Source organism: Sorex fumeus, unplaced genomic scaffold, assembly GCF_029834395.1.
Source record: "Sorex fumeus unplaced genomic scaffold, SorFum_2.1 ptg000072l, whole genome shotgun sequence".
Taxonomy (NCBI): Eukaryota; Metazoa; Chordata; class Mammalia; order Eulipotyphla; family Soricidae; genus Sorex; species Sorex fumeus.
The window spans coordinates 46,983,846-47,007,220 of NW_026606129.1; the positions used below are offsets into that span (position 1 = coordinate 46,983,846).

General features: G+C 50.5%; 1 protein-coding gene across 1 annotated transcript in view; it reads left to right on the forward strand.

Moving 5' to 3' along the window:
- The window catches only part of LARS2 (leucyl-tRNA synthetase 2, mitochondrial), a 150,168-nt gene that overhangs the window by 116,669 nt on the left and 10,124 nt on the right, over positions 1-23,375 (forward strand). The window contains exons 15-19 of the mRNA XM_056129230.1: positions 8,135-8,235; positions 9,751-9,933; positions 11,495-11,664; positions 15,987-16,064; positions 16,580-16,691. Coding sequence (XP_055985205.1) covers positions 8,135-8,235; positions 9,751-9,933; positions 11,495-11,664; positions 15,987-16,064; positions 16,580-16,691 — 644 coding nt within the window. The remainder of the gene's footprint in view (positions 1-8,134; positions 8,236-9,750; positions 9,934-11,494; positions 11,665-15,986; positions 16,065-16,579; positions 16,692-23,375) is intronic.

The window sequence follows — 23,375 nt, forward strand, 5'->3', positions numbered from 1 at the left end:
ATAAAATACTGACTGTGCACGTTGTAGTTTAGGGGTACTTGGGGGATGGGAGGGCAGAGAGGGAGGAACGGGTGGTTGGAAGTATCTGCAGGGTCAAATCTGTCTACTGGGGAATATTCGGATAAAGATACACATTTTTAATTTTTTGAGATGAAAGTATATTACTTTGGAGCCAGGGAGATAAGGTGCTTGCTTTGCATGTATCTTAACCAGCTGACCCCAGTTCAATTCCTGGTGTGCCTGTGGTCCCCCAGGCACTGCCAGGAGTGACCCTGAAGCACAAGTCAGGAACATATAGTTCCTGAGCACCATTGAATATGTTCCCTCACTTTTAAGTGGCCAGTGTGGCTCTGCTGTGTGTGCCTTGCACGTATGAGTCCCTGGATTCAGTTCGCAGCACCGCAGAGAAAGCAAATACACACATAGGTAGATGCCATGACAGATGCACAGAGACATGTATTACCTGACCTGACCTACTGCATTGCAAAGCAGGCACGCTGCCCTTTGAACTGTCATCCCAGCATTGTTTTACTTTTGTTTTTTTTAAATTTTTTTATTTTTTAATGAATCACCATGGGGTATAGTTACAGACTTACAAATTTCCGTGCTTACATTTCAGTCATACAATAATTGAGTGCCCATCCCTCTACCAGTGCCCGTTCTCCACCACCAGTGATCCCAGTATCCCTTCCACCTACCCACCACCAGTGATCCCAGTATCCCTCCCACCTTCCCCCCCGCCCCTCCCCCCCTCCCCCCCCCCCCCCCGCCTTTGTGACAGGCACATTCCCTTTTACTCTCTCTCTCCTTTAGGGTATTATGGTCTCCAATGCAAATATTGAATGATCATCATGTTCGGTCTGTAGTCTACTTTCAGCATGCATCTCCCATCCCAAGCGGGCCCTCTAAACACCCTTTACTTGGTGGTCCCTTCTTTATCTGAGCTGCCTTTTCCCCCCAACATATGAGGCTGGCTTCCAAGCCGTGGAGCAAACCTCCTGGTACTTATCTCTACTATTCTTGGGTGTTAGTCTCCCATTCTGTTACTTTATATTCCACAAATGAGTGCAATCTTTCTATGTCTGTCTACCTCCGTAAAGCTGACCAACATTCAAGAGTTTCACTGAAAGAAGTAAATTGAAAGCTTCCTCCCTTATCCCCACCAGATCCGCTTTCTCACTATCTTGTGCACATACTCTCTAAAAGTCTACAGTACAGAGAACTAATTTAGGATATAAATGAGATTCTTAAGACAATTTTCTTCTCATCAGTGCTAGAGACCTTCCTGCGTACAGATAAACCACTCGTCACCAGAAGCCAGAAGGACACAAAGCACATTAGTGGCACCTAGCCTCGGCTGAAGACATTAGTTAAAATATATCCTGAGGTGCAAAGTTTGCCATTCAGCCTCACATTTTCTTACCTAGGGAAACTCCTTTCTCACTAGATAAAGATTATCCTTTAGAGTGGGTGATCTTTATGTACAGTGTAGATTCTCAATAAACATTTGCTTAAATAAATGGAGCTTGGCCCCCTTAATATTAATAAATAAAACTTGTGTTTTTCAAAGGAAATGTTCTTGGGAAGGAGAAGAGTTGGTTGAGGTTAAGTTCAAAGACCAACTACAGTATGAGAAATACTTCCTCCTCAAGCAGCTGTAGAAACAAAAACACAATGATCTCTAGCTAACACTAAGACACACTACTCCATGTCTGAATACCTATTTTTAGAAGGAACAAAAGAATCAAGCCGTTCAGGACTCACTATTTTAAGGTACAGGACAGGATCTGGCTCCTTTTATAACGTGTTTTTTTGTTGGTTTTGGTTTGGGGGCCACACTCGGTGGTGTCGACTCCCAGCCGTGCTATAGGAGGCCAGGCCATGCCAGGGTCGAACACGGGCCCCCCTCATGCCTTGTGCTCCAACCCTTCATGCTACTCCCGGCCTCTGCCTTTGTGACTTCTTCACAGTGATTTAAACTGAACCTGCGGAGGGGGGAAAAGGGGTTTTCAGCATTTCTGCATCATGTGAAAATACCATGCGGGTTCAGCCTTTGTTTCTGTTCACATCCATTCCTACTTTGCAAAGCTTCCAGGTGTACCTGGAATTTGCTTTAGCACCACCTTCAAGAGCTCTATGTTAATTTATTTTAAATGCTCAGAGGCTGACCTTTGTGAAAAAGGCACAGAGAGTCATCAGACTGTTTCTCAGCTGTCAGGATTACTCCTGTTAAAGCCTTTCAGGGCAACAGACAACTGCCAGCAGCTACCTCAGAGGGTCGTCACACTATCAGGATTTTAGCAAACCAACTGGACACCAAGAAAAGGGAACCAGTCACTTGCTGTGGCGAATAATTTCGAAGTGTGCAGTTAGACATGTTTTCAGAGTGACTAAACAAGACACTAAATCTCACCAGCCTTTCCTATGCCTGCCCTTTCTCCTACCCTATGCCCACTCTTCCCTTCAGGAAAGTTTTGTTCTATTGTGAGTGTCACTGATTTTTTTTTGGGGGGGGGGGGTTGTCTGCTAATCAGATTTTTTTTTATCCTATATTGCACACATAGGCAAAAAGTCATCTGTAACTTGTCTTTTTCCTTCTAATTTATTTCATGTTGCATAATCCTCTTGAGATCTTTCCATTTTGCAGCTAATGAATAAGTGTCACCCTTTTTCCTTTTTTTTTATTTTTTTATTTTTTATTAATGAAGCACCATGAGGTACAGTTGTAGATTTACAAATCTTTGTGCTTGGGTTTCGGTCATACAATGATCAAATACTCATCCCTCCACCAGTGCCCATTTTCCACCACCATGGATAATATCCCCCCCACCCCCCACCTCCCACCCTGCCTCTGTGGCAGGGCATTCCCTTTTGTTCTCTCTCTCCTTTTGGGTGTTGTGGTCTGCAGTAGAGGCTTTGAATGGCAAACATGTTCAGTCCATAGTCTACTTTCAACATGCATCTCCCCTCCTGGGAGGATCCTCCAAACACCCTTTATTTGGTGCTCCCTTCTCTATCTGAGCTGCCCCTTCCCCTAGAATACCCGGCTGGCCTCTAAACTATGGAGTAATCCTCCTGGGTGTCACCCTTTTTCAACAGCTGACTAATATGTCACTGTATGTTGCTACCCCTTGTTATTCTGGTCGAATAGGCTCTTCAACTATTCTCGTGACTTAGCTGTTGTAAACCATGCTGCAGTAAGCGTTGGGGTATATATACTTTTTCTGCTGATGTTTCCTATTTTTTGAACCTGGGGCGGGGGTGGGGGCGGAGAGAGGGTTGGTGGGTTATGTGGAACTATTGTCAGCTGCTTGAAAAGGTTCTGGACCATGCTCCAAAATGGCAGAACTAGTTTAGATTTCCACCGGCCGTGTACAAGAGTTCCTCCCCCCCACCCCCAGCCTCTCCAGCCCTTGTTGTAATTGCTACTTCCGGTGTGAGCTGCTTTCACAGATGAGAGGTAGAGCATGTCCCTGTAGCTTTCGTCGGTATTTCTTCTATAATCGGGACATCTTCGCACGTGTCTCTGTGCCAGCTGGAGAATGTCCTCTCAGAAGCGTCTGTTCACATCTTTGCCCTGTTTCACTGGGGACTAGTAGTTTTCATGACTCGGGTCTTCTACCCTTTGAAAACATCTAAACACTTTTATCACACTGCCTAGGAGGATCAATAAGCATACATATCAACAACTACTGAAATACAGCAACCACTGAAAAATGCAACTACTGAAAATTACAAATCAAGCAGCAGCAAGGGGCTATTCTCCGAGCTGCCGGCGGAGAGCCGCACTCTCATTCAAGCACGGCAGGAAGTCAGTTTGAACATGGCCTGTGAAAAGTATTTTGGCAATACAGAGTGAGCACCTCGAAAATACTCACTTTTGGAGCACACTGATTGCCCTTTCAGAAATCTCTCCTAAGGAAATTTCGAGAAATGCTTTTCCTCAACTATTTGGATATAATCTGAATGCCCAGAATGCGGGGAATGAATGTGTAAATCATGGCCCATCCCTATGGAGGGCTCTTGTATGGCTCTGTAAAATTACATGACCAAGATTATCTGGGGGCCGGAGCTAGAGTGCAGTGGGTTAGGCACTTATTTTCCTTGCACAGACAGACCCGGGTTCTATCCTTGGTGTCCCATAGAGTCCCCTGAGCCCTGCCAGGAATGATCTCTGAACCGAGTCAGGAATAAGCCCTGCACATTGCTGGGTATGGCAAAAAAAAAAAAAAAACAACTAATAATATATGGAGAAATGTTTGTGAAGTAAGAGGAAGTGAAGAAAGAATCAGAATTGTAGATGCAGCTGGTTAGTTCTCTGTCTTTGTGTACACACATTGCACAAAGCAAAGAAAGCGCTAGGGGAAAAAAAAAACACGCCTGCAAGCTAGAGGGAACACTGTTACCCCCGGGGCCCTTTGGATCATGGGCTTATTGATGATGTTGTTTGATTGTTGTAGCGGACTTCTGATCCCCTCCCCCCATTTTTTCCATGATTATGTAACTTTATAACTGAATTGGGGGAGGCACTCACCGCATAAATTCTAAAACCGGGAGCTGTTGCGAGCCTCCCACTTTGCTGTCCGGGGTGGGGTGGGCGTTGGCTTGGCTTAGACATCTGTGCCAGGATGGGCGCCGCCCGGGCACGTGTCCTGCAGGCGTGTCTCAGAGGAAGCCTTTTCCTCTCCCTGGGGGACGCGGGAGACCTGGGCCTCTGGTCCAGCAGCCCAGAGGAACACTAATTCCCCGAGCCCAGAGGAACACTAATTCTGCAAGCTAGAAATCTCTCCCCAGTTTGCAGTCAGCAAGGAGAGGTGGTTTAGAAACTGCCGCTGTGTGCCAGTGGCCGCCCACTGCCGCCCCCCTCCCCCCCAGAGTCCATCCTGGGAGCCTTCTCCTACTTCTCTGATCAGCAGACGGTCGCCACAGCAAGCAGGGGAGGGAAGGGAGGAGATCTGCTCCCAGCATCTCTTCTTCTTACTAAAACCGCCTTCTGTGCTTGCCTGCTGGCTGCTAGGAGACTAGGAGACGGGAGCCCCAGCCCCGCAGTCAGAACCGGCTGATTCTGTGCCCGTATTGGGCGTGGGCACAAGCCTGGTCTCTGGAGTCCACAATCAAGTTGCTCTTCAGAGACTCGCGGCTTTCTGTCCTCTTTGCGGAGAGAGCACCATCCTAGCCACCTGACCAGGGCCAAGAGGCAGCCCTGGATCCCCGGGGGCTTCCCCAGTAGATCAGCCCACCCCCGGGAACTGGTTCCAGCTCAGGCGAGCTTGAGCCACATCGTGGTTGGTATATTCCTTGGATACAATGATTTATTTTTTTCAAGAGATACTTTTTTTTTTAATTTTCCCCTTATACTTTATATGAGTGCTGTGGTTTACAAAGTTGTTCTTGATGGTTTGTTGCAGCATTCGGTATTCCAACACCAGTTCCACCACCTTGACACCTTCCCTCCACCATTGTCTCCAATTTTCCCAACCACTTCCTGAAGCCTGCCGCCCTAGCAGGCCCTCAGTAATTTATTTTATATGGTTTGTTATCAATCATTTGCCAACAGGATGATCAATCAATATTTCCTTAGGAGAAAGTGAGTGGAGATTGTTGTATCTCACCGTGGCATACAATGATTTTTAAAAATTTATTTTTACTTTTGTTTGTTTGTTTTGGGGGACCCACCTGGCTGTGCCCAGGGCTTACTCCTGGCTCTGCGCTTAGGGATCACTCCTGGCAGGCTCAGGGGACAATATGGGGTGCAGGGGATCTAACCGAAGTCAGATGTGTGCAAGGCAAGCCCCCTGCCCACTGTAGTATCTCTCCAGCCCTTACTGGGGTTTAGTCTGTCCTTTGTTTTTCCTACAACCACCCTCTTCTCCCTGCGCTCAACGCTGTCCTTCCTCTTTCCCTCCCTTCCTCCTTTTCTTCCTTCCTTCCCCAAAAGAAATGACCGGTAGGCATCAATTACATCAGGGCGACCCAAAGGAGGAAGAAAACCCAAGGACATGAGCCCTGGGTTTGATCCCAAGCACCACCGGAGCCACCTCCAAGCACCACAGGACGTGGCCCTAACTTCTAAAGGGGAAAACAAAGTACTGCCGACCCCCGTCCCCCCGTCCCCCCCAAGCAATCGCGTCCCACCCGCAGAGGTGGGACTGGAAGAGGAAGAAGAAAGCCTTACTTGGAAGCAAACAGCACCAATTGGTGGGCATGAAAGGGACCCTCCCCGCTAGCGCCCCCTGCAGGCAGAGGCCCTGCCTAACGCCCCTCCCTGCGATGGGCCGAGCCCGAGGCCTATGCTGGCCTCGCAGTTTCACTGGCCTGCACCGCCCCCTGCTGTCCGTAGTCACTATGACACATGCCTCTGCGTTGCTCACGTCCCAGTTTGCCTCCAAGTACGATTTGGAGGACCGAGGGACACGGGTCGCGAATCCGAGCCATGCACTTGGGTTCCAGGACTGGCGTGAGCGGTCGGGGGATGCAGCTGAAGAAGTGGGTGGTCGCTCTCTCCTGGTAACTGCTGCTGAAGCCCAGCGTGGGCCCTTCGGAAGGAGGCCCCGGGATCGTCTCCGAAGGTGCTGCCTGCCACCTTTCACAGGTGCAGGTCGGCTGCGGATGGAGCCGGCAGCCCTGCGAGGGAGCCCTCAGTGTGCGTTCCGGCGCGGGGCCCCCGGTGGCCCCTGAAAGTGGTGCAGGAACCGACGGAACTAACGGGAGGCTGTCAGCAGGCCCCGGCTGTGCCTGGCCCGGGTTCTGAGTCCAGCGGCAGAGGCAGGTTTAGGTCGTGGGGATCCGTCACGCTTTGCTTTTGAGTACTTGTGTTGTGTGTTGTACTTCATTTAACAGGTGCAGGGAGGCAGAGAGACCGAGACAAAGGGAGGGGAGGGAAGAGGCGGAACAGAGCGGCTGGACGGGAATAGAATGGCCAGGTCCAGCAGCCTGCAGTTCTGCTTGCGCCCGGAAGGTGGCGGCGTTGGGCCGCTGGGAACCCGGAGCGCCCAGACCAGGATGCTCGGGTTCCCCCTGCCTCACCCCAGCCCCTCCTGGAGGGGTTTTCCGCTGGTCCTGATCTCCTGTCGGCTTTCTCCTGGGGATCCAGATCCTCCCCCTTCCTGCTTCCACCCCTCCATCCAACTCTCATGCACTCCTGTCTATCCACCCATCTGTGCTGTGACCGTGTCCTGAAGAGCCTGGGGCCAGAATAAGAGGGCAGCCCCTTCCCACTCGGGATGGACGAGTGGTCACTGTGCAGCGTGGCCAGGGAACCTTGTCCTGCTGTGCCCAGCGGTGGGGTCACCCAGGACAGCGGGCAACTGTTGTGTGAAGGTCAGGGCACACCCAGAGGAGCCCTATGGGGAGTCTTGGGTACCCTGGGAGTCCAGGCAGAGAGCACCAGGGAGCACCCAGGGGCAACCCGAGCAGGCGAGAGTGCAGGGAGTGTCGGGGGAGTCCAGGAAGGCGAGGCAGGCACACGCTCAGTCCGAGCATCCTGAGGAAAGTGCAGGCCAGCACCCGGGGAGCACCCACAGCACCCGCCTGGGCCCCTCCTGAGTGGTCTCTGGGTGTCATGTGTGATGTGGCAGGATTACCTCTGCCGGACTGCTGGGTCCCTCATACCTGCCGGCGGGAACAAACGCAGGAGATACTGTCTGGGAACTTGTCTCACGTCAACTGCAGCCCGGAGGGATACCAGCACCGCAACTCCCCCCTCCCCCCAACCCCGCACCCTGGGACTTTGCTGTGGGACGCTTGAGGGAGGTGGGGGAAGGCAGCTTTTTGAGCCCCAGGAGCTCATTGCTGAGGTGGGTTTCCAGCTGCAACGGCAGGGTGGTGGCTTTGCATGTGTTCACGCCTGTGGATTCCTTCCGAGTTAAGTGTGTCGTGCTGGGCCCCGCAGCGTCCAATGACAGCATAATCTGAATGAGGTCTTCAACGCCCCTCCTGTCTCCACCTGGATGGTAACTGTTGTATGGTGTTTTCCCCACCTTGGAAAATACCCTCAGGTCCTACCACCCAGATTCAGATACGAGCTCACACCCAGCCCTCACACCTCTGGGGATGCACGGGGCCATTTTCTGGATGCTTCGGACCCCTGCCCCAACCACTTCCTTCTCTCCCCCCACCCTCTGTGTCTCCTCAGAGAACCTTTCCATAAGCTGCTGGCGCAAGGCCTCATCAAGGGGCAGACGTTCCGCCTCCCGTCTGGACAGTATCTTCGGAGAGAGGAAGTTGATGTCACAGGTGAGAGAATAATGATAATAATAATAATAATAATAATCAGAACTTGGAGGACCAGGGAGATAGGTCAAAGGGCTGAGCATGTGTTTTGCATGCAGGAGGCCCTGGTATCACATGGTCCCTGAGAATCTCCAAATGTGACCCCTCCCCCACCTCCCAATTTAAAAAGTCGGAGTTTTCCTCTCTGGTAGCATAGAATCAACTCAGGCCTCCCCTCCATCCTCGCCCAGGTTTGAGAGCCCACTCCAGAGACAGGACAGAGCCCCTGGACCCCAGAGGCATCCTCCCTGGCCTGCGGTGTCTCCATGTCCCCCCGCCTCCACATATGTGGCTGAGAAGTGCATTTCTGGACCTCAATTCGGAAGAAATTTCCACACCTAATTCCCTGCCCCCCCCTGCAGCTGCCCCACCCTGCCCCCACTCCCAGGATCTCCAGGTCATCTTCCCCCCCCCCCCCCCACCTACCTGCACTGTCTTCTCTCCTCCTGCTCCAGCTTTAGGTGGTCTGAGGATGGACTGTGCATCCCCAGTGTGCATATGAAGTGCATGGCATGTCAGACACGGGGCAGAGGCAGGAGGAGGTGTGGGAAGGCCCAGTACTCGGCATCTCAGCCCAGAAACAACAGCACAGGGTGGTAGGGAAGCCCCACAACCCCCAGCATCGAGCCTTCCAGAGGACAGGGGTCAGAGAGGGGTCAGAACCACCCGTGAAGGTGGCACCAGTGGCTGGAAGGGTCGTGTGGTCTTTGGGAGGGAGAGACAAGGAAACCTGTCCTGGCACTGCTGCCCAGCAGGGACACAGCAGGCAGAGCCCGGGGGGGCCTGACCCAGGGGACCCTGACCCAGGGGTGTCTGACCCAGGGGGACCTGACCCAGGGGAGCCTGACCCAGGAGTTGCCACCAGCAGCTGTTGGTGAATGCCATGCGCTGGGGAGGGGGCACTGCCAAATGTTGGGTTGACGGCACTGCCCCAGGCCTGAAATCTGCTCCCCTGCCACAGAGCCTCTTTGGGCCATGCCTGCTGGGAGAGGCCCCATGCTTCTAACCTCTCACCGCTGCCCAGAAGGAGGCTTTTCCTAATCCAGACCCCAGTGCACCCCGACCAGCTCTGTTGTGTTGGGGACGGGGGGAAGGAGGGTGCTTTTTTCTTGTTGGGGTGTAGGGTGGGTTGCAGTGCCGGGAGTGAGCCCACGGCTTTCCTGGCGAGGCATGTGCGCGGCCACCCGGCCACGTCTCTGGGTTCTAGTAAATCATTCTTAACTAAAGTGGGCACCCAGGTTGCTTTAGTCTCGATGCTCCCACACGCAAGTAATGAACCATGGTGTGGTGTGAACATACACCCGTAAGCCCCAGGGAAATAGCAGCTCCGTGGTGCAGCTTGCCTGCCCATGAGCTCTGCTTTCTCGTGGCGGGACCCAGAGTGCTGCGTCGCCCAGGCGCGCCTGTGTTTTCTGGGTGACGTCAGTCTCCCAGGGCCATTTCAGAACCGCTCTCCCCACGCGCGCTCTCGGTGCCTAGGTCCCGTGCCCGTTCACGCACGAACGAGGGAGCCGCTGGAGGTGACGTGGGAGAAGATGAGCAAGTCCAAGCACAACGGGGTGGACCCCGAGGAGGTGGTGGAGCAGTACGGCGTCGACACCATCCGGCTCTACCTCCTCTTCGCCGCCCCCCCGGAGAAGGACATCCTGTGGGACGTGAAGAGTAAGTCACTTCCTCCCCCTGAACTGCCTACCCTTGGACAGAATTCAGGCCTCTGTGCAGTTGCCAGTCCTAAACGCAGTTCCACGAAGCCAGCAGCAGTTTGCGCGGCGGCCTCGAGAGCGCTCAGATCCGTGCTGGTGGGGCAGGGAAGCCTGTAGCCATGGCGGCATTCCCACGCTTGCCCCAGGCCCGCCAGCACCGCCCCCTGACTTCTGCGGGGTCTCTGAGGACCCCACTCTCAGGGTGATTTCCTCAGAGCATCTCCGGGATGAGCTGTGTCCTTTTCTAGGATAAAGCCAGTACCCTCCCTCGCCAATCCAGAAAACCCCATGTGGACCTGGTCCTGTTGCGACCCATGACCTCTATGGTCATCCACAGCAAACCCCAGAGCCCCCTAGTCAGGTTTGTGTGGTGGGGGGTGGGAGGTCTTGTCTCCCCCACCCCCACCCCCTGCCTCCAACTTATTGAGATTTCATGTAGTATGAGGCAAAGTTATCTTGGGCTTCTGGGTGTCTGGAAATTAACTGTCCCCCAGTCCCTATTCCGGGGCGGAGGGTACTGCCCTAATTGTCATCCTGGGGTCACTGAGTGCTTCTGCAAACCATATCCGGGGAGGAACGACATCATCACATCCTTCCCCTGGGCCACTTTTGGGCTAGCTGCCTCAGAGCCCCTGGAGACGTCCATGGTACAGGTTCTGGTGCCATCCCTGCCCACAGGATGAGCTGCAGGGGCCTTTTTCTTACATGCCTTCCAGAAGGTCCTGCCATGCAGCCCAGCTGCCTCTGGTGCGTGTCCTGGCTCCCACTCTCAGGCCCACTGGACCCCAGGATTCTGCCCTTGGCTCTGTCAGACAGGCTCTGAGACACAGCACTTCGGGCCAGCAGGTGGGCGCCTCTGGTCTGCCCCACGGGTGCACTGTCTGGCGTGTTTTTGGCTTGGGTGCAGGGGTCCCCTGTATCTCCAGATTTCAGTCAGCTGAGGTTTGAAAATACGGTGGACAATGCGTTGCGAGAGGGGGCACATTCCCCATTCCAGGGGGTCATTACAGTTCTGTTTTGCCGTTAGTTTATTGTTGCTCACCACTATCTGATTCCGAAAGGAGATTCTGAAAAACTATTTTCTCCCCCTCCCCCCCCGCCCCTTCCTTTATTTCTGCAACGGGGCTGCACGGCTGGTCATGTGCTCACATGCTTTAGTTGTGGTGTCCAAGCACATTGTCCTCCGGGGCGTGAACACTTGACTGTGGGGCATTAGACACGGGGACCCTGAGAGCAGAGCCGCCAGGATCGCCCTTGGTCCGGTCTGCGGGGCAGTGCTAGGGGGTGAACTCTAGACCTTGTCGGTCTCGCCCTTGGAGGCAGGAGCTGACCACTGAGCTTCCCCCAAGCTCTTGAAGATCAGGTTCTCTCACAGAGGTCCAGCACGCAAAGGAGAAGGCAGAGTGAATTCAGGGCCCAAGAGGCCCCTCCCCGGGTCTTGGCATGGGCACTGCAGAGAAGCAGACCTACTCAACAGCCAAACGAGTGACTCTCCTTGTGTGCCTCTTCTTCCCTCTCAGCCGATGCGCTCCCCGGGGTGCTGCGGTGGCAGCAGCGTCTGTGGTCCTTGGTGACCCGGTTCATCGAGGCCCGAACTTCCGGGGAGGTGCCCCAGCCGCCACTGCTGACTAGCCAGGAGAAAGCCAAGGCCAAGAAGCTCTGGGAGTACAAGAACTCGGTCATCTCTCAGGTCAGTCGCTCTCTGGGAGCCCCAGCACAGTATGTCGTCGAGCCGCTCGTGTCTCTGGCCCCCGGGCTGTGTGGACCTCCAGGGCCTGCTTCCACTCAGACGCTGGCACCCCCGTGGCCATGGTTACCGGGGCTTTCCCACCATGGAGCAGAGGACAAATAGCTCTTGGGGAAAAGTTCCTATCACCCTGGCTTTTGTGGATCCACCCCAGAGCCCGGGAAGCTCCCCACACCCCTCTTCTTGGCACATCCGGGCACAGAACTCAGCTACACGCTACACAGGTTACGGCCACAGAGACGAACCTGTGGGGGTGGGCAGGGGGAAAAATCCTCTTCTTTGGCCTCTTGTTTTATAGATGGGGATGGAGATGAGGCACAGGGGGGCTCGGTGTCTGCCAGGGTTTGCACTCCGTGATTTTGCTACATGATACCCTGGGGAGTTCATATGAATTCAGTTTTTCCAGGGGGATGTTTATATTAATACTGCTGTCTGTGTTAACACTATCGACTGAGTCATTTTAAAGATATTCTTCAGGGGTAGATGAGGGGAGAGGAGAGATAGCACAGTGGGTAGGGTGGTTCCCTTGGACACAGACAAGGTTCAATCCCCAGCATACCATATGGCCCCACCAGGAGTAATTCCTGAGTGCAGATTCAGGAGTAGCTCCTGAGCACCACCAGGTCTGGCTCAAAAAACTGTCACTGCCACTGTCACTGTCCTCCCATTGATCATCAATTTACTCGAGTGGGCACCAGCAACGTCTCCATTGTGAGACTTGTTGTTACTGTTTTTGGCATATCAAATACGCTACAGGGAGCTTGCCAGGCTCTGCCGTGTGGGCGGAATACTCTTGGTAGCTTGCCGGGCTCTCTGAGAAGGGTGGAGGAATTGAACCCAGTCGGCCGCATGCAAGGCAAACCCCCTACCCGCTGTGCTATCACTCCAGCCCTAGAGAAAGAAGTGGGCAAATAATTCTGCATACCTTAGTAATCCTAAGGTATCACCCAACTAACTATTCAGATCATGTTCTTAGTACTCAAATTAGACTATACTGGGTTCTAAACCCACTATCCATCAAGGATATAGAATTTGATTGTTAAGACACTTCAAATTCTGGGATGATAGCTATCTCACATGATATAATATGACAACATTGCATATTTTAAATTCCAAACCTAAAAGTAGAGATCTTGTTTTTTTTGTTTTGTAAAGCATAGCTGTGGGAAAAAAAGGCACAGAAGCTTAAAACTAAATTTTCTGCACAACATGCCTATATGAAAAAGCAAAAAGAATAAAAAAAAACACTAGACTAAGAACTTTTGCTTATTGGTTCTGTCAGCTAATATCTCTGTATTCTTGAGTCTCCGCTTCTTTACCTATAAAATGCAGCTAGCCACCACAACCTGCAAGACTATGTGGGAACGTTCTTTTAAAAAGATAATTATCCAGAAAAGATAGAAATGAGTGGTGAAGAGGGACTCAATGTTTTTAAGTACATCTTGGTACTAAAAATTATGCAAAGAAAGCCAATGTAGTTTTTTTTTTAAATAAATAAATAAATCTTCATACTTATAAAATCATGTGGCAACTTGGCAAAAACTGAAAAACACCTTAAAGAGAACTGTGAATCTGGTTTTGAATCTATATCAAATTATATTTAGGTAAAAATCCTAGTTGTATGTTACAAAACTGATGGTTTATTGAACATTATCTGACCTCATTTTGTGTGTCTTCAAATGAAAGGGAGGTGGAAGAGCACTCACCTTGATTTTAAGTCTTCATTATCTGTGCTTATCCAGAGACTTATGAGTGGATGGCCCAAAAAACAAAGCAAAAGAAATCTTCTTGGAGGCCAGAGAGTTATCACAGGCGCTTGCTTTGCTCACGGCCAACCCGGGTTCAGTCTCCAGTATGGTCCCCTGAGCACCACAAGAAGTAATCACTGAGCACAGAGTCAGGAGTAGCTCCTGAGCATCACCAGGTGTGGCCCAAAAAAATAAATAAATAAATCTTCATGGATTACAAATCCTTAAAAATATTTTATCTTGAAGTCTGCTATAGCATCCCCTTATAAAAAGTAAAGTAAAGTAAAGGCCCTCCCATTGATCGTCGATTTGCTCGAGCGGGCCCAGTAACGTCTCCATTGGAGACTTTGTTGTTACTGTGTCTGGCATATCGCGTACGTCACGGGGAGCTTGCCAGGCTCTGCCGTGCGGGCGAGATACTCTCGGTAGCTTGCCGGGCTCTCCGAGAGGGGCGGAGGAATCGAACTCGGGTCGGCCATGTTGGCCGCTTGTAAGGCGAATGCCCTACCCGCTGTGCTATCGCTCCAGCCCAGCATCCCCTTATAATATCCCTTTTTAAGAACTTGGTGGGTGGGTGGGTGGGTGGGGCGTGGGGTATATCATATCTTGGGACGAAGGCATTTAGGAATTTAATACCTTTTGGGGGTTGGAGGGGCAAACCCAGTGGTGCTGGGGGGTTAACTCCTGGCTCTGTACTCAGGAATCACTCCTAGTTGATGCTCAGAGGACCACAAGCACCCTACTTACTGTACTATCTCTCCAGTCCCACTAAGCCTTTCTTTTTTTTTTTAATTGGCCACTCGATTCCCCATCGCTCCCTTGGGTGGTTTGTTCAACAGATTTGCTGATTCAGACTCCCCAAGTCAGCCCATCTGTACCTGGGCTTTGGCTGCTTGAGAGCCTCAGTTGCCTGCACTCTGCCTCTCTGATTTGTGGACCCAAAGCGGCCCCAGTTCCAGCCTGCCCTCCGTCAGTGACACTCCTTCACTTTATTTCCGTCCTCCACAGCAGAGCAAATCAGCAGCTCCCTGAATTACACTGGGCGATCTGAGTGATGCCCGAATGATTGTTTTCATGCTGAATATTTTCTCTCCGGATTTGGCCAGTTCCTGGGTTCTGCCAGATAATAGAACTGGGTTATTGCAACAAGTTGAGAAACTCTTGGCATCTTAAAGATGTGTGATTCTTCCATCTCTTTTAGCTGGGTCAGCATAGAAATTGCACACACAGGAGAAAGCTGACAGGCTATGCTGCAGTTCGTAGGTCAGCTCCACATTTCCAAGAGGGAGATGGCCCTTGGCCACATGCGGAAGACCTGTGAGGTGTGGTCTCAGAGCCATGGAGAAGGCACCTCCCAGCCCCCTCTCCTCTTTTTTGCTTTTTTTTTTTTTTAACAAAGTATATAGATGCCATTTATTTGGTTTGTAGTATAGAGTAGTGAGTCTTACAGAACATGGAATATAAAGAACATGAAACTTTACACAGAAATTTTCTTCTTACACAGACATACCAGGCAGTATAAGCTGAAAACCTGAGTAAATTAACATTATTTCACATTAATATACATAGCACCAGATAATATTTTTATTATTTTAATAGTTTCCATGCATTAACATCAATACTTCTTTTAATCTATTTCAGTCAGTTATGAGTATGAAAATGGTTATATCTAGGCTAAAAATAATTCTTCATAATATTTATAACCATAATAGCACTCTCCTCCAGCTGTTCATCGATTTGCTCAAGCGGGCCCAGTAATGTCTCCATTGTGAGACTTATTGTTACTGTGTTTGGCATATCGGATACATCACAGGGAGCTTGCCAGGCTTTGCCATGCGGGCAAGATACCCTCGGTAGATAACCATAATAATTAACAGTATTTATAACCAGGTATCACCTTTACCAAATCTCAATGTTTTAAAATTATTAAATGGTCCTGAAGGGTATTTAAATTAGAATGGCAACACCATGCCTTGCTTTGATTCCTCTCATCCATGACCAAGTGATGCACACTTGCTCTAAGGGCTTTAAAATCATCTTACATGCAAACAGAACTGTGATGTTTCTGATGGGTCTAGCAAAACAAATGCTTTTGAAGGGAGCAGAAGTGTCTTCAAGTCACTGGTATCATTTTTTCCCCTTTGGAACAAAAGATCTAAACAGAGAACCGGGCTCTGCCCCATGTCCTGGTGCAGTAAGAGGGTGGCTATGTCCTGTTGGCTTTTGTTTTGACCTTTTGCTCTGAGCGGGTCCTGCGTCCTCTCCAGGTATTTTCTTAAGCACCTGCTGGGACCCCAGGTGTGACAGAGGAGGACTGGTCTGGAGGAGGAATAACGCTGACCTTGATTTTTTTTTTTAAATCCTCATGCGATTGAAATGCAGTTCAAGTGAGTGAAGATGTTCATAAATCTCTTCGATGACATTCATTTTATTACAGTTAATTGTTAGATAAAGGCAAGTCTCTGGAAAGTGGAAGGGTGTTTTGACACAAGTGACTGAAGCCGCTTTTGCCAGCAGGTGACCGCCCACTTCACAGAGGACTTTTCCCTCAACTCGGCCATTTCTCAGCTCATGGGACTCAGCTCGGCACTGATGGTGAGTGGCCTGTGGTCTGCCCTTATCACGGGCTGGAGGCAGAGGAGAGGGAGATTCCAGGCACATGGTGAGTTTGCCCAGGGCAGGAACAGCGTGGGCGTCCCCCCACCCCTCCTCCCTTAGTGCGACTCTGTTCCCTCACAACAGCATCATGCCTCCCAAATCAGGGTTGCCTTGGACCGCCTCAGGTCTGTCTCAGGTGCCACATTTCCAGGGGAGGACCCTGGGCCCAGACGGACTCCGTGTCTGGTCTGGGCGGGCAGTGACAGATGCCAGAGCCCTTAGCTCCTACTCTGTGTTTGGCTTCATCCTCAGCACAGGAGCAGTGGGCGAGTGTGTTCGCCATAGGGCCAGGTGGTTCAGGTGCCCCTTCTGATCGTGCCCCTGTAGCAGGGGACAGTTCTTTGTCCTGGGCAGTGAACGGTGCCACCAGATTCCAGTTCCTGGGACACCTCGGGGGACCCCTGCCATGGCGTGCTACAGTGCGCTGACCCTGCTGCTCTCTCCCCACCCAGCAAGCCTCGCAAAGGCTCGTGCTCCACAGCCCCGAGTTTGAGGATGCCCTGTGTGCGCTGCTGGTGATGGCCGCTCCCATGGCCCCCCACGTCACGTCGGAACTCTGGGCAGGTAGGTGCAGCGTCATGCCAAGAGCACCCGGCACGCAGGTGTCCGTAGCCCTGGCGACAGGGTGGGTGCAGGGAGAGGGGTCCAGCCCTGGCCTTTGACCCACAGCTCTTATGTTCTGAAGGGTGGTCCTGTGTCTCCCGTGAGGTCACCCTGGCCTTAGGGAAAGACAGCCCAACCTTTCCTAACTCAGCCTCCCGGTACCCACATGTCACCGCTCCATGTTATCTTTCAGGGGTGGAGATGTCTGTGAGCTCTCAGCCTCTGGGAGGCTGGGGCAGGTCTCAGACATGCCCCATTCTGGCCATGACTCTGTCCTCTCTAAACCTCACACTGATCGGTGGGTGGGTGTCACCACAGGAGGCTTGTGGGAGGCCATGTGTGCCTCCACCCACTCATCCTCTGGGCAGTCTCAGTTCTGGAGCTCTGAGAAATGGCGGGACAGCCCTTGTGACCAGCTCCTGACAGACCAGGCTCCAGCGACAGAGTCAGACAGGGGCTCACTATACTGGGTCTGTCTTGGCCAGTCTCTTGCGCATGTTCAACGGTCCCCCATTAGAAATTCCAAAGGCTGTCATCAGACACATCTGCTCCTTCTTCTTTGAAGAATTGATTAGGAACTTGCTTGGAGCAACCATTTCATTAGCTTTCTGTTTTCTTCTTTTCCTTTTTTCTCATCTCTTTTTGTTGTTGTTGTTTATTTTTGTAATTGTTTTGGGGCCACACCCAGTAGTGCTCAGGGCTTGCTCTGGGCTCTGCACTCAGGGAGCACTCTTGGCAAGGCTCGTGTGACCAAATGTGGTGCCAGAGACAATCCCAGGTCGGTTACATGCCAGACAAATATCCTGCCCATTGTACTGTGTCTCCAACCTCATCTATTTTTGTTTTTAATTTTAATGCAAACATGGTATTAATTTTAGTACAAACCTTTTTATATAAAACTTGAGATTTATAGGCTTCCTGTAAAGGTAGCCTATAGCTCAAAAAAAATAAAAAAGAATTCATTGGCTGCTAATTCATTCATTCCAGCTGATTCTCTTTCCACTCAAGAAAGCTAGTGCAGAGTTGGTGACTGGAACAGTCCCTGCCACCCACCAAGTCCTGGACGTTGGCAGGTGCCCTACCCCATGGCTTCCCCATGACCCAGATGTGAAACTGGATGGGAAGTGAGAGGGCTCTGTGGGAAGCCTCATGATGGCCTGGCCCTCCAAACCCATCCTCACAGCTCTCCTGAAACCGGTGTGGACATTTTAGGCTGGCATGGTCGAGACAGGCACCCAAGAATGCCACCCTGAGGAGCAGCAGTCCTCACCACCATCCTTTCCCAACACCTCGGCTGAATGCCACGAAATGAGCACTATGATCACTTAACTGCTGACAGAACCGCTGACTGGGCACTCACTTGTATGGTCTTTAAAAGACAGAAGTGAGGTAGAAGGACAAGAAGGAAGTGGTGGCATTTGTCCTGTCTGGTGGGAGGCTTTAAATGAGAAACCTATTGGCTGCTAGTCCTGTGAACCTATGGCCCATACTTCTGCTTGCATGGCACCCCCTCCCCTAGTGTGTGTGCGTGCGCACACACTCACACATACACACACACACACACACACACACACACACACACACACTGTACCTGGCACGGGCTCTCTCTTTTCAAAAACCTTTGTGTTCACTGCTGGTGTCTATCTGTCTGTTTACGTGGTGACTCTTTTAAGTACGGAAACTCTGTTCTCCTTAAGATCTAAAGATTTCTCTTTCTAAGAAGTCCGCCTTTGTGCCTCTGACTTTTCAGTTTTTGTATCGGTGTGGCCCATGAAGAGCCCCTTCTGTACAGACGTCCACTGTAGACCTCAGTCCTTCCCCAGCTTTGGGCTTTAAAGGGTCTGAGCAGGCGTGGGTGAAGGTCCAGAAGACCTTTCTGTTTGGGCAGGTGGGGAGCCTAGAATTCTCACCGCATAAAGTACAATTGTGCCTGAGAAAGAATCAGAAACATACTCAATCCTCAAGTTGGCATCGGGTGTTGAGGATCAGCATCCGGTTTGTTGTCTCAGTGAATTATGTTCATTGATTTGCATATGTTGAACCATCCTTGCATCCCTAGGATGAATTCCACTTGATCTGGGTGAATGATTGTTGTGATACGTTGTTGGATTTGGTTAGCTAAGATTTTGTTAAGGACTTTTGCATCAATTCTCATCAGGGAGATTGATCTAAGAAATTTTCTTTTCTGGAAGTGTCTCTGTCTGCTTTAGGTATTAGATGATTTGTTGTCCAGAATCAGCAAAGCATTGCTTGACTGCTGGGTGAGTCCAGATGGCTGTGGAAATAGCTCATCGTGGGGCTGGAGCCATAGTGATAGCAGAGCAGGTAGGGCATTTGCCTTGCACACAGCTGACCCGGGTTTGATTCCCAGCATCCCATATGGTCCCCCAAGCACTGCCAGGAGTGATTCCTGAGTGCATGAGCCAGGAATAACCCCTGAGCATCGCCAGATGTGACCCAAAAAGCAAAAGAAAAACAAGAAATTGCTCATCGGAAGTCAGTGCACTTGACTTGGCAGTTCCATGCCATGAAGGCTCACTCCCGGTGGAGCTCAGTGATGTGGTGTCACAAAGAAGCCCCAGTATAAGGCCAAGGGAAGCGTGAACTAGAGGGTCCTGGAAGTGAGAGGCAGGAGACAGGTGGAGAGTGTCAGGCTTCCAGTGATGCTGTGTTATTAGCACCCACATCTGTCAGAAAAGTGTGTTTATGTTCTTCCATTATAAAAGATCGTACTCTTAAAAAAAGAAAAAGTTGTAAAAGATAATTGGCTTATGTTAATTTTTTGGAAATGGACACATGCTTCGTTCTGTAAGAAAACTAATCTCATTTGTGGGGTTGTTTGGTTTGGTTTTCAGGCCACACCTGGCTCTGTGCTCAGGGGTCACTCCTGGTAGTACTCGAGGGACTATATGCAGTGCCAGGAATCAAACCAAGATCAGCCGCGTGTAAGAAATGTGCTCTACCCACTGTCCTACCTGTCTAGCCCCAAGCTGATCCGATTTGTATTAAATGTATGTACTCACTCTCCGACTCGGGCTTGCTTCACTCTTTCTCGTCTTCTGCCCCACATCATCATCCTGCCTCCTGCGTTCCCAGCCCTCCTTGGAAGGACTCGTGTCAGTGGAGCTCCCAGATACTCTCTCCCGACAGGCCCCTGCACCTCTGTGTGTCAGGGCAGAGGGTTCAGAACCGTCTGGCTGGCATCCCTCCGGTAGATCTACCCTTCTGTTGTGTCACAAGCACTCCCTCAGGATGAGTTCTGAAACAATGTGATATCATCCTGGGAGGGGGGTTGGGTGGACACAGCGTTTAGTTCCAGAGCCTTGTTTACTCCTTCATTTCCAGGAGGGCACTCTGAGCTGATGGCATCGTAGTCTGTTCATTTCCTCCTGCACAAAGCTCTTCCCTCAAGCTTTACAAATCCGTAATAACTAGGGCTGCAGGGTAATACAGGGTAAGTTACTTGCCTTGGGTGCAGTTGTCACCATTTACGGTTCCCGAGCCAGGGGTCACTCCTGAGGACAGCTGGATATGGCCCAACCCCCATTGTCCTCCCTCCAAAATAACTACCACAAAAAATATTGTTTAATTTAGAGAAACAGTAGGGGAACCTTTGTCTCCTGACTCTTAGTGTATATTTGGGTGACATAAATATCCTCTGACTGGCAGTTACTCACCAAGCACGTCACCCTAGTGAGTGATTGTCCAGTCACAGATGTTGGTTCAGCAGAGGATGGGGACCGGGTCCCTTCCTGCCTCTCCACACTGTCTGTGAGAGATGCCATTTCTCTCCTATACTGTTCATCACTTACTCCAAGCCTTTGGACAGTTGTCACAGTGGGTTTTTTTTAATCATTATTATTATTATTATTTTAGGAAACTTATCTTTCTGGTTTCATTTCCTGATTTTTAAAAGACAACCTCAAATCTTTGGAAGGAATATCTAGGGTGAAGTGATCAGAACAGAGAGCTCCCCGGGAAGGCAGGTTCTTTGTGGAGAGTCTCTCACAGAGTTGAGACTGGTCTGCTAAGGGAGGTTTGGAGCTCTGTTTCTTGCTGGCTAAAAACAAGCCTATCCCAGAATCCCCAAATACTTGGAGGCAAGTAACCTCTATCCTTCACATCAAGAGTAAGTATGAGATCGTCAGTGAAAAGCAGAATCCAAGTCCTTGGCTGACACTAACAGGGTGAGGAAATCTTTTTTTCACCTTCCTCAAGCTTTTGGGTCTGGAGACCCCAATTCTGAATTGACAAAGTTAATCGTTTACTGAAAATAGATGATTGTCCCATTCAGATTAGGGTGTTAGCTGCTTGCTGGGAACAATTCTGCAAGTTTGGAGTCGGGCACAAGGTTTCCTTTATAGCCGTCAGAGCAGAAAACCACCAAGCTGGAAGCAGCTGAGGTTCTCAGGTTGAAGATACCACTTCAGCGTCAGAGATGACCCGGGGGTTTCTCAAGGGAGTTCTGCTGAACCAAGAAAGTCCATCTCAAAAGGCGGTTACTCGAAATAACATTCTTGAAATAACCAGATTATAGAGCTGGAAAACACATCGTGGTTGCCAGACTGCGCACAGGGTGTGGTGGCACCCGGGAACACGGGGAGCCTTGTAGTGGGCCTTGTAGTGGTCTCTTAAGTGGGTCTTGACTGTGCTCATAGCTTCATGAAACCACCAGGGCGCCCACACACAAACCAGCCTTCACAAGACCGATCACAGAAGTTCTGTGGAGTGTCCCCAGGTCAGCGTCCTGGTCAGAATGTGCTAGAATCATTCCATGAAGGGAAGAATACACGTGGCTTCCTATACATTTCCCTGCAACTTCACGTGGATCTGTATTTTCCTTTTTTTGGCTTTTTTGGCTTTTTTGGATCATATACAATGATACTCAGGGGTTACTCCTGGCTCTGCACTCAGGAATTACTCCTGGCGTTGCCGGGTTGAGGGTAGAGGGGGCCCATATAGGATGCCAGGGATCGAACCCAGGTCAGCCACGTGCCCTACCCACTGTACTATTGCTTAGGCCCTAGATCTGTATTATTAAGAGAGAGAGCATTGAAGACCATGGGAGGGGAAGGAGTATCTCTACTGGACATGCTGTCTACACTTGCACAGCCCAGGTGACCGTCTGCCCCTGAATGTCAGCCCTACACGTGCCCATCCCCGCAGCACAGCCCCTGCATGTGTGCTCCCAGGAACACGTCACCCAGGGTCTATCCCAGGCATCCATGAAGGAGCATCCAGAGGTACTGCTCCTTGAGGGGAGGGCTTGTGGGGGAGAGAGACAGAGACAGAGACAGAGACAGACAGAGACAGACAGAGACCTACTTCTCTACACCAGGCCCAGCCTCTGACCAGACCAGACCCTGACCAGAATAACTGCAGCCAAAAGTCCTGCCCTTCAGGAGCCAAGCCAAGCCAAGCCTTAAGTTTGGGCTTTGAAAAGTGTATCTCTGCACATATGGTAAAACTTTCCATTATTGTAAATGGTGGTCGCTGAGTCCCAACCCATTGCCCGTTGCTGTTCTCCTCAAAACCTCCGCCACTTCCTGTCTCCATTTAAATCGACAAACTCTGGGGGCTGGAGCGATAGATAGCACAGCAGAGAGGGCATTTGCCTCACACTCGACCCACCGGGGTTCAATCCCCAGCATCCCATATGGTCCCCCAAGCACCACCAGAAGTAATTCCTGAGTGCAAAGCCTTGAGTAACCCCTGAGCATCACTGGGTGTGATCCAAAAAAGTCAAAAAAAGAATTGACAAACTCAGATCATCAGAGGTAGCAAAGAACCTTGCAGAAAGAAGTGGCCATTCTGTAACAACAGTTTCCCCCTGGCTCTGTTTGAGAGTATTTCTATATCCAGAAATTCTTTCACTTACACGCCTCCCCCTTCCCCCATCTTCCCCCCTTCTCTACGCAGGCCCAGCCCTGGGAGGTCCTTGTAGGTCTTTGTCCCTGAACCAAACTCCTTCCACCCGGAGCCATTGTGGGTCCTTCTCTTCTTGGCTGCCTCTTGTGCTGCCTCTTGTCAAAAGTGCACGTTATTGTAAATGTGGTGATAAGCACTCAGTTCCTATTTCCCTGGACATTTTTACACTTCTAAGTTTATAATTCTGTTCCTCTTTTTTTTTTTTTTTGCCTCCAATTTCATAGCTGGGTGATAGCCAATCTACCAGAAATACTTTGATTGTGAGGCTCTCTGCCAGGGGACCGTCACCTCTGTCAGGCATAACTTGTCCCTCCACCACCACAAATCTACTTTTCTTCATAAAATGAATGTTGCTATGAAGTATTGTAACAGGGGCCATAGTACATAGTACAGAAGGAGAGGTGCTTGTCTTGTATGTGGTTGACCCAGGCTTGATCTCCAGCACGATATAGGGTCCCCCAAGCCCCACCAGGAGTGATCCTGGAGCATACAGCCAGGAGTATGCCCTGAGCACTGCCAGGTGTGGTCCAAAAATATTTTTTAAATAAAATTATATATATATGTATAGATACACACACACACACACACATACACAGTGGCATTCTGCTCTACATCAATATGTGTGTATTAATTTCAACCAAATTGCAAATAAATCATGTGTATGTTGGGGTGTGGATAAGTGAGAATAAGGTATATACTGAAATTCTGGTGCTGTTT